This window comes from Grammomys surdaster, unplaced genomic scaffold (genome assembly GCF_004785775.1).
Source record: "Grammomys surdaster isolate TR1022 unplaced genomic scaffold, NIH_TR_1.0 234, whole genome shotgun sequence".
Lineage (NCBI taxonomy): Eukaryota > Metazoa > Chordata > Mammalia > Rodentia > Muridae > Grammomys > Grammomys surdaster.
The window spans coordinates 336,817-353,582 of NW_021604679.1; the positions used below are offsets into that span (position 1 = coordinate 336,817).

The window sequence follows — 16,766 nt, forward strand, 5'->3', positions numbered from 1 at the left end:
GTTTTCATTTCAGTAAGCTATTTAGTTAAGAATCGTATCTGCCTTTAGGATAAAAATCACAAATCTGTAGTTTTGACACTTAATTTATAAGTCTAGGACTCAAAGTGCCTCAGACTCTAGCTCCATCATTAGTGCCCACAGAACACTTCCACCCTAAGTAAATACGAATGCTTTAGCAATAAGAAATAATACAAAATTAAGTTCACTAGTCCAAAGACAATTACAACAACCAAACTTTGATAAGTGAGGCAAAACTCAGGTTATCTTTATTATTTATATTAGCTACTTTGGTTAATGCCTCAATTTGCAACATGCTCTTTGAACATTAATATGGCAAGTGTTCCTATAAAGTACCTTCATTTCTTAAGTGCTTAAACAGTTTCCTCCTTATTTTTTACTCCTTACATTTTATTCACTAAAAGTTCATTATTTTATTTGTGATATGTTTTCAAAACCCATAAGGGCCAGGCAAGACGTTACAGTTTACACACACAAACATATACACACAAAAAAGTGCTAAAAGCAATTAGGAGTGTAAACAAAGTGAAATAGAAAAATTTTTAAAACTGCTATTTTTTCCAGTAGTTTACATACAAACTGCATGTTAACAGTAAGTCAACCCTGCCTGGTCTAAGCATCAGCAATCGCACAAGGAAAACCTCATCCTACATAAGATGAAATTGAGTTGAAAAAAAACACAAAGTGCACATCTCTGAAGGTATTTCATAATTTCGGCAGATTTTTTCTTCACTTAAACTTAATCTGTGAAGTGCTGCTGCAATTCCTATTTCCATTCACCAAGATTTCAACTATTGCCTCATCCCAAAACAAGAATGAAGAAAAGAGACAAATCTCACACAGAAGCAAAATAAAGATCTGGTTTAAGTGTCAATCTATACACAAATAGTAGTGCACTCAGCTGAAGAGCATTATGTGAAGTTAGGGTGAATTTGAGAATGGGTTTGGCACCTTTTCAGATAAACATAAAATATCTAGGTACTGTTTCCCTGTTTCAGTCAGCCAAACGTGGTAAGTGAAATGCTAACTACATTATTTAATTGAACTGCCATCAATTTAGTTATACTTGCCCCTTATTTATTCACCTGTAGATGCTGAAATAGACTCTGAATGTGGAGTAAGTGGCCAAATACAAAATGCCTATGTATACTGATGATATGTAGGTGAAACTGACATATTTTCACTAAGACATACTCAATTAGATAATTTAATGCCTAGATCTAAGTTTATATTTATTATTTATCATAGTTGAGTACAGGTCCAATTATCTAGATTAAAATAACAATCTTACATTTCATTTAGCATGCTAATCTTGTATTTGTTAGCTCTTGGATTTTGGCTTGTGAAAAAAACAAATATACTGACAAAAATAATGGATAGATGACAACCTCAAAGTATCAAGATTTTCTTACAAAAATATGTAAGAAACTTCAGTAAGTCTCTAAACTCAATTTTGAAAATCTGAATGAAATGATATTTAATTAGTATTAAAATTTTGGCATTATTGACATATGTTTATATTACTTCCTATAGGCTACATGGTTCTTAAAACTTCATAGCAATATGGGAAACAGAGAAAATAGATGATTCAAAGTTTAAAGTAAAACTTGGCTTAGGGCTCACACCTGTAATCCTAGCAATTGGTTGGCTAAGGCAGAAAGTCTGTCACAAATAGGCTACCCTGGGCTACAAACTAAGACCCTGTCTCAAAAAAAAAAAAAAAGAAGGAAGGAAGGAAGGAAGGAAGGAAGGAAGGAAGGAAGGAAGGAAGGAAGGAAGGAAACAGAAAAAATTCCACTGATGATTTAAAAAAATTACCTCCACCATTGTCAGCAGCTAATTATCTGAAATTTAAAAATTTCAAAATTAGTACTAAATGATCTTATTAAAAAATCATACTTCAAATATTATGTCAAAATGTGTCCAAGTATTCAGTCAATAGAAATAAACTTTTCTTGATTTGAAGCTGTTGTAAAGACTTGAGAAATTAGGAAAAAAATGGGGAAAAAAATAGCAGCCCTATTAATTCAAAAGCCAGTAGCTTCTGGCTGCCAGCTTACAGGCATCCAAAGGTCTATGGAATGTTGACTCAGGAGTGATGTTCAGTACTGGACATATTCTGAACAGCAGTTGTGCTATCAAGGCCCAGTAATGTTCCAAGATAAGACGGTTCCCTAGGATCTAGCATCTGTTCAGGTCGGACTGGGTGAACTATATTTGCAGGCTGAGGAGTCAGAGTGTATTTTTCCAGAAATGCTAAGTCTGCTGCGCGAGGATAATCAGTTGGCTGCGGCTGTGGTGGCAGCATCTCATGTGACGGTGTGGGAAGTGTGGTGGTATGAGGCACCAGGTCGCTGGATGTGTCAGGCATCTGAACTGGGACCAATGTTACTGGAACACATACTTCCGCAGACACATTCTGTAGCATAGTCTTGGTGTCTGACTGATAAACTTTGGGCTGGTCCAGATACTGTTTTGTTTCTGTTTGAAAGATCTTATCGTCAGATGAGTACTCTATTGGCAAAGAAATGAGTTTTTCCTCAGAAGTACTGAGAGAATCATCAGGAGATTTTATCCCATGAACATGGTCAATGTGGTACTTCAGCTTGTCTTTCCGCTTAAATGTTGCATTACAGTGTTGACAATTGAAAGGCCGGGCATCAGAGTGAATAACCAGGTGTTTTGTTAAAGTTTTCTTAATTCTAAACGACTGATTGCAAATTTGACACTTGTATGGTTTTTCACCTGTAAGAACAAAAATAAAATGTATAATGTACACTTGATAAGATGGCAAATTTTAAGTAGCAAATTTATCACATGCATACCTATAAAAACAGTAGTATTTTATCCTATCAGAAATGAAGACAGCCTATCAAACTCACAAAGCTAATGAATTAAACATTAAAATGATCTAGGCTTAAGTCCTGGATAAACCATTTACTAGATAAACTTCTAAGCCTGGTTCCCCTCATGCAATGTAGAACAACAAGAGTTCCTACATTAGGAGATGAACTTAAATAAACAGGGCTAGAGACCTGCTTAGCCCTATTTTCAGTACAACGTTAAGTACTTGGCAAGCCTTCACATCACTATTACTTAACCACTACTAAAAAAGACACACGAAAGGTATGCTAAACTGAAACACTTCATTTTTGTCTACCTACAAAGATTTAAAAACCAAAACAACAACTCTGATTAACTTGATCTTTTAAGGATTAGAACAAAAGTAGCAAGAGATGAAAACTCTTAAAGGTCACTGTGGAAATGAGTAAGAATGCCAAGTCTGTTTGATTCTTCTGCGACTGGGTTCTTACAATGTAGTTTTCTGGGTTTGTTTGTTTGTTTGTTTGTTTGTTTGAAGAAAAGAAAAAGAAAAAAAAACAACTAAGCCAACAAACATAAAAAGATTTTTTAGCACAGCTAAAGTGCTAGGAAGAATAGTAACTCCATAAAGATATGTATGTTCTAATCCACAGAAGCTGTGAAAATTTTGCTTCACACAGAGACTTTGTAGTGTGTTTAAGGTTAAGACTTTGAAATGGACAGATTAACTGGATTATCAAAGGAACCAAATAGCTACAGGAATCTTAAAAGGTGACTGATAATTCATAAAGGGTAAGTCAGATGTGACAGTAGAACTAACTCCAAATTACTGGCTTTGAAAATGGATGGCGAAAGCCACAAAGATATCAGGCATTTATCAGGCAGGAGGTGGAGAATGGTAACACAGAGAGGGAGAAAAGCAAATACTAACAGTGGTTAAACTTGGGCTCCAGATTTAACAGAGGTACAGCACCTGCCTTGCATGCCAAGGTCCAGGGTTCAATTCCAAGGGACACACACACCACACCACACCACCCCCTTAGAAGCCCTTAGTTGTTATATGCACTATTAAAATAGCTATAAAATTAAAATCTACACAACATAGGTAAAAATAAAGAGACATTATAAGGTATGTCAATGTCCTGAAAAGTGATATTATCTATTTTTCTTAGAAAGGAGACACTAATCTAGAAAAAAAAAAAATCACCCTGTAAAACAAGCCAAAAAAGCTAGACTCATTATCATCAAAAAAAAAAAAAGAAAACAGAATAAATATAGTTAAGATTCCATAATATGAAATTCAGTCAGGAAAAATTAACTTCTGGTAATGTAATCAAAATAGCCAGCCATGTCTTTGAAGGATATTACAAGGAGCAGTGATGAAGGATGATTCTAACAACCTAGTACTGTTCTATTATTTGATGAACTCATAAAAAAAAAGACTGGGAAGTTCTATAAGATTTGTGCATTTTATAAACTACTGCAAATAAAAAGTTTGCAAGAACAATTTATGTTGAATTATGGAAGGAAGGAAGGAAGGAAGGAAGGAAGGAAGGAAGGAAGGAAGGAAGGAAGGAAGGAAGGAAGGAAGGAAATAAATCGATCCCTAAACAGGTTGTCATCCTTATGTGAATTCTAACTAGTCCATTACATTCCAGTAAGGCAACTGTTGAGGATATAAACAACAAAATGGCTGAGAATAATCCATTTGTAGAAGAAAATCTTAGGAACTTCCCAACTAATTTCTCTGATTTTTATAGTTGAAAGCAAGATTAGAAGTAACGCATAGGAAAGAATGATAAATTCAAACTGAAAATGACCTATATTGTACCTTGTCTGCAGAAATGATGTACTAACAGATCAGGAAAAGTAAGAAGATTCCAAAACCCAATAACATGTAATACACTAAATACTTTAAGACTAAAGAAAAAAATACAGAGAGTAAAATTGTTGAGTTTATGTATATATACACACACGTGCACACATACATGTTCGTGTGGGTACAGGTGTGTAAACTTTTGAAAGTGTCTAACCTGCTTTTGAGACAGAGTATCTGACCAAAATTCAGTTCTCCAAATAATCGAAGCTGGTTAGCAAGCAAGCTCCAGGGACCTGCCTGCCTGTCTCCACCTCCTCAAAACCATCTCGCCTGGTAAAATTACACAGTGGGTGCTGCCACACCAGCTTCTGTATATGGGTCCTTGAAATGACAACTGCATCATTTTGTGTGCATGGCAAGGACATAACCATCTAATCTATCTCCCCAGCCAAGACAATAAAATTTTTTTGGTCACCAAAAGGGCACTGCTGGTCACCTCAATGAGGATGATTCAATATTCTTCACCATCACCTAGTTAAGTCATACTATAAAATTACTATGTAACTGACAATTCCTTATCACATACATTTAGAAATTCTGTTTCCTAGATAAGGATGTTCTACCCAGTAAACAAACATCTTGATTTCTGGAATGTGAGCTGATAAGCTGATGTTTGGGATAACGTCTTTTCAATGGTCATCATGAACTATAAACACTTTTAACACTCATGTACGGACAAAATTGGGATGTTGAGCTGGGAAACTAATCAAATTTTTGGAAAAGTCACTTTGTCAAGTCCTACTGAGGTCTCAGTAACTCAAATCCAGACTGATGGCTGCTTTTATAGTTTTACTGAACACAAGTGCATTAACTTGTAACAATGCCTACAGCAACACAGTTATGTGACTATGACCAAAAGTCTGCTATCTACTTATTATCTCTTTAGAATACCTGCTGACCTTTGCTTCAGACTGTTTCTTCCCCTTGTATTCCTGTCAGAGATAACGACAGTAGTTTTACTCTATGACTGAGTGGAAGGACATCTCTAATTCTTATCACTAACCAAAATCGATTGCTATGAATTAAACTATCAGTCATCTCAGTTTAACTTTTTGTGAGCTCACTATCAATTCACGAGTTCGATTAATGAGTCATGAGATAAAAGCACCACTCTTTTAAAAGAAGAAAATAATGATAAGAGAAGCCTAAGGAAATGTTCCAAAGTTCTCACAGGAGAACCACAGAGCAAAAGAAAAGGAAGTACTACAGCACAGGCTGATTCTCTACAAAAAAGAATTTCTCAAATCTCTAAAATTAAGAAGAAAGCCAAAATACTGCTTATTCATGACATGAATGCTAACAAATTAAAAAAGCTGTATATAAAAATTTGAGTCAAAATTAATACTTCTAGATGTTTCATATTAATAACTATACATAGATCAGCATCAAGTACCCTTAAATATTACCTGAATGAGTCCGAAAATGCATCTCCAGACTTGATTTTCCCTTAAAAATCTTCTTACAAACATCACATTGATGAAATGTTGCTTTATATCTAAGAAAGTAAATGGGTTCATCTATGAAATTTAATCAACAATAAATATAATTGACATTTGTAACTATACAGACAACTGTCATAACAATAAAGCACACAAGTCTGGAGGAATAGCAGTACTTTTAAATCCAGAGCTTCTTTCTCCAGTTATATTTAATTAAATAATTAAAAAAAAAAACTTGTGAGAGTAAAACTTCAAAATGTTTTAACCCAACTTTTAACCAGTTATTAAATATACAAAGGAAAGAATACAGGCAAAAGAATAAAAACTATATCATTACTGAGCTAAATGACAAAAAAGACTAGGGCAAAAAACTTGTGGTAATAAAGTTTTCTACGTTCTTTTGGTGATAATGATAACGAGACTGTAGAAATATACACTAAAAAGAGTGAGGTTCACTTTAAGTAAATTATAAGTCAGTTAACTAAGGAAACAGATGCTGAGCCTAATTAGAAGAAACTAAAATAATCTCAGTGTCTGCATTCATCCAAGTTGGCATGGCTCTCATTAGTTCACCTAACAAATATTACTAGAAACTAAGAGTAAAGTAAACTTTATCCCTAAATAAAAAACAAATAAAATATAAATCCTTTGTTTTTACTACACACACATAAAAGTAAGGCTATAATTGGGCCAAAAGTTAGCATAGTTAACAACATAGTGGAATGCCTAATAAATATTAAGTTAATGTTAAATTCAAACTGTAATTGTCAGGACTATGCCATCTGTGAAATGAGTAGCATTTAAGTGAAATCTAACACCTATCCCTTCCTAGCCTTTGAGTCAGGTACAGAGAGATAAAGTAGTAGGGACAGTTCTTTAAGATTTTAGAGAACTATGTCAACCAAAGAAACGAAGATGATTAACCTGACTAAAACCAGAACAAACAAAAAAGTCTAAATGCCCTCCATCGGGGACTCTGCCAATGTAGTGAAGAGGAAAGGGGCTCGTGCACTCACTTCTGCCACACCTTCTCTCCCAGATGCACACTCTTGTAATGAACAGTGAGGTGATCCCTGCGACCGAAGCACTTGCCACACTCTTCACACTGATGAGCCTTCTCACCTAAAAACAAAGGCCCGCATACTTTACCATAATAAGCATTTAAGCTTTATTTTCTTCTTCTTCTTTACAGAAATAATGACCAAACAGTAAAAAAATTTGATGAGACATGTACCAGAAAATAAACCTATCCTTTACTCAGGACCATTTCCTAAATATCACTTGCACAAGTATCTTTCCCAAAGAACCTATGATTTTATGATGTGGATGTTTTGATCACATGGAAAAGAAATTAGTAACTTTCTGTGGTAGACATCTAACTTTTCCTTTCAATATAACAGAACAAGATAAAAATTACTTCAAACCTACAGTTTTTGATCACATGGAAAAGAAATTAGTAACTTTCTGTGGTAGACATCTAACTTTTCCTTTCAATATAACAGAACAAGATAAAAATTACTTCAAACCTACAGTATTGATTAGAAATACATTATCTAGATATAAAACACTTCAAATGAACATGCATTAAATGCAGATGAACTACTTGACCACTTAGAAAAGGGACCTGAACATTTTTCAGATCTTTGTATTTTAAGATAGATTCATCTCTGGAGATTTCTTAAATTTGCAATGAACCAAAATATGAATATAAAGGAAAATCTAGTTGGTTATACACATCCAAACAAAGGTTCATCTTTAATCATCACTGTCTCAGTACCAATATGCAATTAATGTACGTGACTTCTAGAATTACAAATTTAGGTTACCCTTACCTGAAATGAAAATGTATAATTGCAATTAAAATGTCATGGAGCTTTAATCTCTTAGAAGTAACGATGGCTACAATTTGCCTGGCTGATCATTAAGAAACCTATCTTCACACTTCATATTTAAGGACTGTTTTAATAATGATGGTAATCACCTGTTCTACTGTGCTCATAGAGATGGCTCCTTCCATCACTGCACTCACATTGCTGGATCTATTAGCACTTCCTGAACATCAATCTGAGATGAAAATCCCCAGAGTATAAAAATTATAAAGATCTGAAAAATCAGTCAAGATTATAAAGGTATTCTTTGCCAAACATAAGGCTCAAAATCCAGTGCAACAAAAACTTTAACACCCAGTTATAATAATGTCCCTTTAAGACATTATTAATGTCCCTTTAAGTTATTTAATGTCCCTTTCACCTGCTTCTCAAATATAATCACAGTGAGAAATGTGGTTCTTTCCCCAGTATTGGTACATGAATCAGCATAATATGCAAATTATAAAATGAAACTTTATTCAAAATTAAACTTTAAAATTTCAGTAAAGGTATCATTATTTCCCTATTTTGTTATGCTTTTACAGAAAAGATTTAAAACCAGAATTATGAAGCTATGATCAACAAATGTCAAACTACTAAAAACTATAGTTAGCATAAACAGGAAGCATTATAATGTTCTTTACAGTGTTTTTCAAAACAATTTAAGAAACAGCAATACAAAGTACAACCTACCTGAATGTATTTTTTTGTGCTTTGTAAGGTGGTCATGGCGAATAAATGTTTTCCCACATTCGTCACACTCGTATCTTTTATCATCATGATGAACACGTAAGTGAAGCCTACAAAGATAAAGGAACAGAAACTGCTAAAACTACTAGAGAAAGAAAATACTTGATTTTGAATAAATGATAAAAAAGAATGAAATTAGACTGTCTCATATATCATTTGCTTTTAGACATCAATGACTCTTAGAGTCCTGCCCCATCTTTTAAACAAAGATCTAAGGGTTCCTATTCACCTTTCTGAAAAAGTTCTTGGAAATATGCATATCCCATATCAGTTCTAGACACTTCCTAAGTACTTGGATCTTAGATCTACCCTACCAACCCGATTAGATGTTTGGGGGTCCTATTGGTCTGAGTCTCAAGGATATATTTCAGGAGTTAGAATGGATAAGTATACAGATAAGTACACGATAATGACAGCTACTGACAGCAACCAAATAAGTGATTATACTCCTCTGCAAAACATACCATACATAGATCGATAGCTGATAAATCACAGTATTTCAAAAGTCCTCTGACTTATCAAAATTGCATTTGTATTACTTTCTTTTACACTAAAGAATGGTGCTTCAAATTCAAAGATAAACAACAAAAGGTTTAGGTTATTAAATTTTACCTAGTTTGAATCACTTTTACTCGCACAACGTTCTTGTATACTAAAATGAAAGGACTAGCTTTCCTTGTTAAGTCTCTAAAGCAAGTCTTGATTTTACATTAACTAAAGCCAGCCAAATCAAAGGAGAAAATAATCTCTTAATGATTAAAGAGACAACAAATGAAACTATGATGATTAAAGCCAAATGATTACAATTGGAGAGCTCACTAATAAAAATTAAAATTATACATATTTCTTAGTAAACACTACATATTTAGAGGAAATTTTCCACATGTCCAGAACCTTCAGTTATGGTTATTCAGATATAAATGAATTAAATAAGTAACAATGCACATATGGCCATCTAACACTGAGAATTCCAGAGTCCTGAATCTTATCCTATTTCCACATTAAATCCATTCTTCTAGAACAAAGGATGAGAAAATACACAAACTTGAAACACCATAGTTTTAATACTACTTTCACTCAAAGACAAATAATTAAATGTTTAAATAATGAGAGCTCAATAAAGAATTTGATCAAGTTAGTAATAACGAAAATTCAGTATTTTATATGCAAAATGAAGATATTAAAGTTGTAGAAACAAAACTCTAGTCAGTAAAGTGTTTTCTCTAACTACATCTTCTAAGTCTAAGAAAGGCTTTAACTGAACAAAGCACTTACAGTAAAATAGAACTAAAGCCAGCCTGTAATTATTTAATACAGGGGAAGATAAGTTAAATTACCTGTATGAGCTTCCATGACGAAAACTTTGCCCACAGATACTACAAAGATGAGGCTTTTCTCCACTATGTATTCTCAAATGTTCTTTCAAAGTAGTTCTGTGTTTAAAAAAAAAAAAATACATATATATTCCAGAGTCCTTAATCTTATGTAATATAGATACATACATTATATTCAATTCTTTTAATGCCCATGTTCATACTAAACACAGATATCAAACCCCTTACTACAATGGAGAGTTATAGTTTAACCATTACTTCAGCAGGTACCTGTCCAGAAAACTTACAGTTCTAACTTCTGAATTTTTCTACACACTTCATGGGCTAAGTAAAAACAGGCAAAATTTCTGAGGGAGAGAGAAGTGCTCCTAACTTCTGCTGCCTTTTCCAGCCACTCTGATTTGGTCTTCTGGTCAATCCCCTATCAGGTGACTTCAAAAGGCAGCCTATGAGCTGGAACTTTGCCAGCAAATGGTGCTAGTCTACTGACACCTGACAAGTGAAAGGAGACTGTGCCCAGCTCTGTGGAAAAATGCACAGGATTCTAAGCTTATGTATAAAAGCAGCTAGAGTAAACAGAAAAGCATCTTTCTTCATTTTATTGTTTTTCCTTTTTGACTTTTAACTTGCTGTTTTTATATAAAGTTCTATAAGGAGAAAATAAGTTTATAATTTTCTAACTGTAAAGATGATTTTATATTAAGTAGCATAATGATTTCCTAACTCCCCTACCATATTCATAATTTATATTATTAAATCAGCATTTCTATTTCTATTCTTACAAAGCTAACCCAACACTTGGCACGATTACAATTTCATGTAGGCCACGAAGCTTTATTATACTGAAGGTTTTAATTTTTTCCTAGCGTTTCACAATGCAATTTCAGTGACAACATGCTTATCCACATCCTGATTGGCTTCCTAGCACTGGGGTTACAGGTGTGTGTATTTTGGCTTCAAAAATACACAAAACTTATATCTGCTCTTCAAAAACAGCATTAAGCATATGCTCAAGTCAAGAACTGGATGTTGCCACGCTGTCAAACGTATCACTCATCACATTCTCCTCTCTCCTCAGAAACAACCACTTATATTTACCATGCCTTTCTGTTTTATTCTTCTCACACTCTATTAAACAAGGCAGCACTGGCTTTTGAAAGCTAAGTTGCTAGCATAGTCCTAACAAGGGGGCCTGTAGATGGAACCTATCTGCAGATATAAGGGTTCACAAGGCCATCCTGACATGCCAGCAGATGAAGAAACAAATAAATAGGACATAGTAAGCCAATCACCTAAATTTGCAAATCTTGATTTCTGTATAATTTCTGTAATTTCTTTCTTGTCTTTTACTTGGCTTTCTTGGCTTTTATAATTCAAGCACTTTACTCCCTAAGTTATCTAATTCCTATAGCCTTATTAATAATTTATATCATATGTAAGCGCTTCAACTTTCTGAGTGTTGATAACTTTACCTTTCTCGTACTGACTTCCCACAAATAAAGCAAGTCCATTTTCTCTTTCCACCGTGAGTACATTCTATATGGCGTTTCAAATTTCCAGTGTCATTGAATTGACGACCACATATATCACATGGAAAGGGTCCTTTAAAAAAATATCATGTATTTGAAATTTAAAGATAGATACTAAATTATTCAATAGAGATACCACAAATTTGTTCCTACCACCATCAGGCATGGAGGCAAAATCCTTAGTAATCTGAAAGTAAGTATGTTTTTACATTCTCTTCCCCTGTAGGTTGTTTATTCCTGAAAGGCATTTCTAGATCTTAAGGCCAAGTACAAAGTTTTATATCCAAGTAAATATATCAGTTTTGAATATTCTAATGTGTTCGTTAATTGAAATGGACAATAACTAGTTTCTAACTAGGCTGAATCAAAATAGAAAATACTATAAACACAATTTCTATATAAAGTAGCAATGAAAACTTTTGAAAAAAATTAAAAAATGAACAGTTCATGATTTGGAAATAACCTGCTGTTCACACAGAACAATTGTCAGCAACACTGAGAAAACGCTGTGACAAATTTCTACCCATTCTTACAAAACTAACCCAACACTTGGCACAATTACTCATCGTAACACAATGCCCTTACCTGGTTCTGAATTTTACTAGTTACTGAAAAAGTAACTGGAGACAGAAAGTTCTACTGAATGTGAAGCTAAAATAAAAACATGGCAAAAGGCGCATAGCAGACACAGCTTAAGGAAACTGTTTGAAGGATGGTATTTCAGAATTTGCAAAAATAAACTGAAGTAGGAATTACAATGAATTAATCATAAAAGTACAAGAACAAGATTGAGAATTTGGACATGGATTCTGAAACTACTTAAAGCAAATCTGGCCCATGGACGTAGGACATTTCTACAGTCAAAATGAGATAAGGCTTCAGAGCTATCTTACTACTAAGTATGCTAAACATATTCTTACTTATAATATATATATATATATTTCTTTGAAATAGGGATTTGAATTTATTACTTATTAATTCATTCAACAAGTATTTATTGATTCATTCTAAGTCCTATGAGAAACCCCTCCATCACGCCTGCACTGAGGAAAGAAAAGATCTCAAATTGTTGGGAAAGCAAAGGCAGTATTTGTGCAGTTGAAAATAAAACCATGAGATGTACAGCCAAGGTGAGCCTATGCAGCAAGCATGAGTTAAGTAGACCATCTGCTCATCTGTCCTAGGATCCTGTAGACTCTCTTCAGTTGCTGTTTTGCAGGGTGAGGAAGAAACAGCATCTACCTTCATGTTACTTACGTGTTACTTGTTAGCATTCTGTACAAACACTTTCCCCCATATTGGATACTCAGTTTTGCATGTAAGCACCTTATCTCAACTTTTTATTTGACAGTAAGCTAGAATCTTACCATCAGGTAGAACTTCAAAATAACTCCATATACAGAATTTTTAGATCTGAACTTTTTGTTAGATTATCTGACTATGTATTGCACGCTTACAAACACAAATATATTAAAAGCTCTCCCTTAACTGTTCCAATTGTATTACTTAGATATTAGATATTCTCCTCCTCCCCTACCCCCCTCTGTCTGTCTGTCTGTCTGTCTGTCTGTCTCTCTCTCTCTCTCTCTCTCTCTCCCTCCCTCCCTCCCTCTCTTTCTTTACCCCCCCCCCCAGCTCAAAAGGATATACAATCCTAACAGAGATAGCACAAATGTAGTTTGGAATACAACAGAAGTTTTTCATCACTAGCACCATCACTGCACAGGACAAGTAGACAAGACCCACAAAAGCAAGTACTCTGGAGACAGTGATCAAGAATCAAGCTGTTTCAACAATCACTTCAGGTGCTCTGATTCTCAGGAGTCACTGACATTTACAACAATTCACAGCAAGGGATGTGTAGGTGAGGGTGAAAACTGGCCTACTACGTGTCATTGAACATTGTCTTTGTTGTCTACTCCTTGTCTTACGGAGCTAGGGATGGATGCTGTGCCTTCCCAGGCCATGCATCTGCCCTAGGCCTCGCCACATCACCAACCACCATTCATTAGCATCACTATGTAAGGGGAGGAAAAAAGAAATACCCGAGCCTGTATTTAATCTTTCTCTTAAATATAATGAAAAAAATATATAAACACATAGTACTGGAAATAACAAATATTCAGAGAAAGAGGATACAAACTCAACACCTATTACAAATGACCTCTGTGATGACAGTTCTGGTTGTCAACTTGATTACATCTGGAATTAACTCAGATCCAAAAACGGATGGCACAATTGAGAGAGATTTTGTAACACACACACACATCTTACAATAAAACTCAGAAATCTGGAAGGAGCTAATGTGGAGGAGAGGAGAGGAAGAAAGGAAGGAAGAGGAGGAGCTAAGGGAGGAGGAGAGATGTAGCAACCATGGAGAACCACGTATGTATCAAGAACAGTCCTGGGTAACAAATTTTATCTAAGGTTAGGTATTGGGTAACAACTCAAATTGTGTGGGCAAGTTGTTAATTGAACACGTCTAAATATATATAAAGCCTTTGGATAATAGCTAAGCTTTAGAGTCTCATTTCTACTGGGTACTACGTGGATGGCAGGTACTGTCTGGGGTTCAGCCAAGCTTTGTGGAGACAGCGTGGTGGATTGACAGAGCTTGATTATGTGCTGCACTGTACTTTAATCAGGCGCCATAATCTCCCTAGACACTAAGGAGGAACCTGTTACATAGCTAGCAGCTGTTTGATAAATGTTTACTACTTTGAATGTTCAAGGTCTTTCCCTAGACTATTTTTTCAGTTACCTTTATAACTAAAGCTGTAACACATTAATTAAACTTCACTGTCTACCGTTTCTGTAACATTTCCCTTACTGAGCCTAGGTTAAATAGATTAGGTATAATAGATAAGTAATAGTTTAACAACAACAATAACAACAAATTACTTTTAGAAACATCCTGTTCTAAGAGCTAGCCAGTTCAGCATATGCTGATAGAAAACAATAATACAGGTTGCTTTAATACTTTTAAGCTCTAAGAATACATAGTGGACTAACTTTATAACTTAGAACTTGATATTTTTCAAACAGTGACTACTAAATGATACATTTAATTGACATTGAAATAGACAATCAGAAACAGAAATGGAGGTAGAATCAAAAAATCTCTTTGCCAGATTACGTTTACACACACACACACACACACACACACACACAAATCAACTATAGTTTTCAAATCGAAAAGAAACCACTAGTTGTCCAATAACAAGCAGGTACTGGGCTGGGGAAATGGCTCAATGAATAAGAACATTTCCTGAGTAGGAATGAAGACCTTACAGTCAAATCACTAGAACCCAGGTCAAAAGCCAGGCATGGACAGTGAATCTGTAACCCCAGTGTTACAGGGCAGGCAAAGACAAGATTGGCTAGTGCTTGCTGGTCACCTAGGTCTAGGCTCAGTGAAAGATACTGTCTGTAGGGAATATGTTGGAGTGATAGTACAAGACATACAGCACCTTCCTCTGGCTTATGCATGCACAAAATGAGTGACACCTGCAAATACACACGTGCATGCACCACACACAACCACAAACGTACAAGCACATACACAAAGCAGCTATTCCTGGAATAAAGTATAAAACTAATTTTCCCACATGTAACACATAATCATCATGTCTCCAACTAGAACTTCTAATAAATTTAATAGTTGTTTCTATGATGGCTTTTTAGAATTGCTAATATTGAACTTAGTCAAAACATTTAGAAAAAGTTAAGCTAAAAAAAAAACAACATATACTATACCTTCTAGCAATAAGTGCTTTCTATATTATAATCACAAAAATCAAATATGCCTTGAAACACAATAAAGCCTTAAAGTTGCCTGACAACAGACATACACTTTGATCAAGACAATAACAGTTCAAGATCCTTTAACAGTTTTTCACTGACATAATTTTAAAACATCGTTTCATCAAAAATCAAAAACACAAAAATGAAATTGAAAATAAACCAAGCTACTCATTTCTATATTTGTCAATATCATTTTAAATATAGTACCAGTGTAATTTTCTAGATCAATTCAAAACTAGATTACTAATTTAACTCTGAAAAATATACACTACTAATTCAGCTTAAATCTACATTAGTTTTTTGTCAGCTCATTGTTGGTTCATACCATGCCTTTGTATAAAAAGTGTTTGTTACTAAGCCTGTCCATATAAAAAGGAGTTTGGACCAGGCACCACTTCATTACCAAATATTCCAAGAACTAAAGTCTGATAACTTCATGCATGCTGGATAATTTACAACCACCTATAACTCCAGCTTCAAGATAAGCTATACCCCTCTCCCTCGTAGCTCCTATGGACACACACAGCAAGAACACACATGTGGGTACACACACATACGCACACATATACATAATTAAAATAATAAAAATAAATCTTAAAAAAAAATAAAAAGATTGGTCAGGCCAGAGACGGCTTAGTAGGTAAAGGTGTTTGCCACTAAATCTCATGCCCTCAGTTCCATCCTTGGGACCCACATAGTTGAAAGAGAGACCAACTTCTACAAGTTGTCTCAGTATTACCACTTAGGCATACTCAGGGACATGTGACACACACACACACACACACACACACACAAATATCTAAGTACTTTTAAAATGAATTCCCAAAACTCAACAATAAAAATATAAAAATAAACACACTAAACAAAAGGCATAAAGACTTAGCAGAGCACCAAGGACAAATTACAAACATGTGAAAAAATATTCCACACAACATCTCCAGAAAAAATACAAATAAGAGCAATGATATATATAGCAAGCAATTATTACGGCGGCTTAAATACAGAGCTCTGACAATACTAAATGTTAAATACTATAACAAAGTCCTAATCCTTGCTGGTTAGAATTCAAAATAGTATAACCATTTGAGAAGAAAATTAGAAGACAAACTGTACACATTCTAACAATCTAATAGAGGTTTTCTTTAAGTTCTTAGGTTTTTATCAACAAAACTTGCAAACAGGTAATTATAGCCATTTTACAATTAAGCATCAAACCTTAGAAGTTCATTATTTTTTAAAATGTACCATGTGGTAGGGATGCTGATAAGTGATGATGCTATGCATGTAACAGAGGGTGGTAACCATGTGGGGATGCTGATGAG

General features: G+C 34.5%; 1 protein-coding gene across 1 annotated transcript in view; it reads right to left on the bottom strand.

The window, feature by feature from the left end:
- Nucleotides 1-1,754: 1,754 nt before the first annotated feature.
- Zbtb41 (zinc finger and BTB domain containing 41) overlaps nt 1,755-16,766 on the bottom strand; it is a 26,406-nt gene continuing 11,394 nt past the window's right edge. Inside the window, exons 6-11 of the mRNA XM_028773781.1 lie at nt 11,584-11,713; nt 10,115-10,210; nt 8,721-8,827; nt 7,176-7,281; nt 6,127-6,215; nt 1,755-2,763 (exon numbers count right to left, since the gene is read on the bottom strand). Of these exons, the coding sequence (XP_028629614.1) occupies nt 2,108-2,763; nt 6,127-6,215; nt 7,176-7,281; nt 8,721-8,827; nt 10,115-10,210; nt 11,584-11,713 (1,184 nt within the window). The 3' untranslated portion in view covers nt 1,755-2,107. The remainder of the gene's footprint in view (nt 2,764-6,126; nt 6,216-7,175; nt 7,282-8,720; nt 8,828-10,114; nt 10,211-11,583; nt 11,714-16,766) is intronic.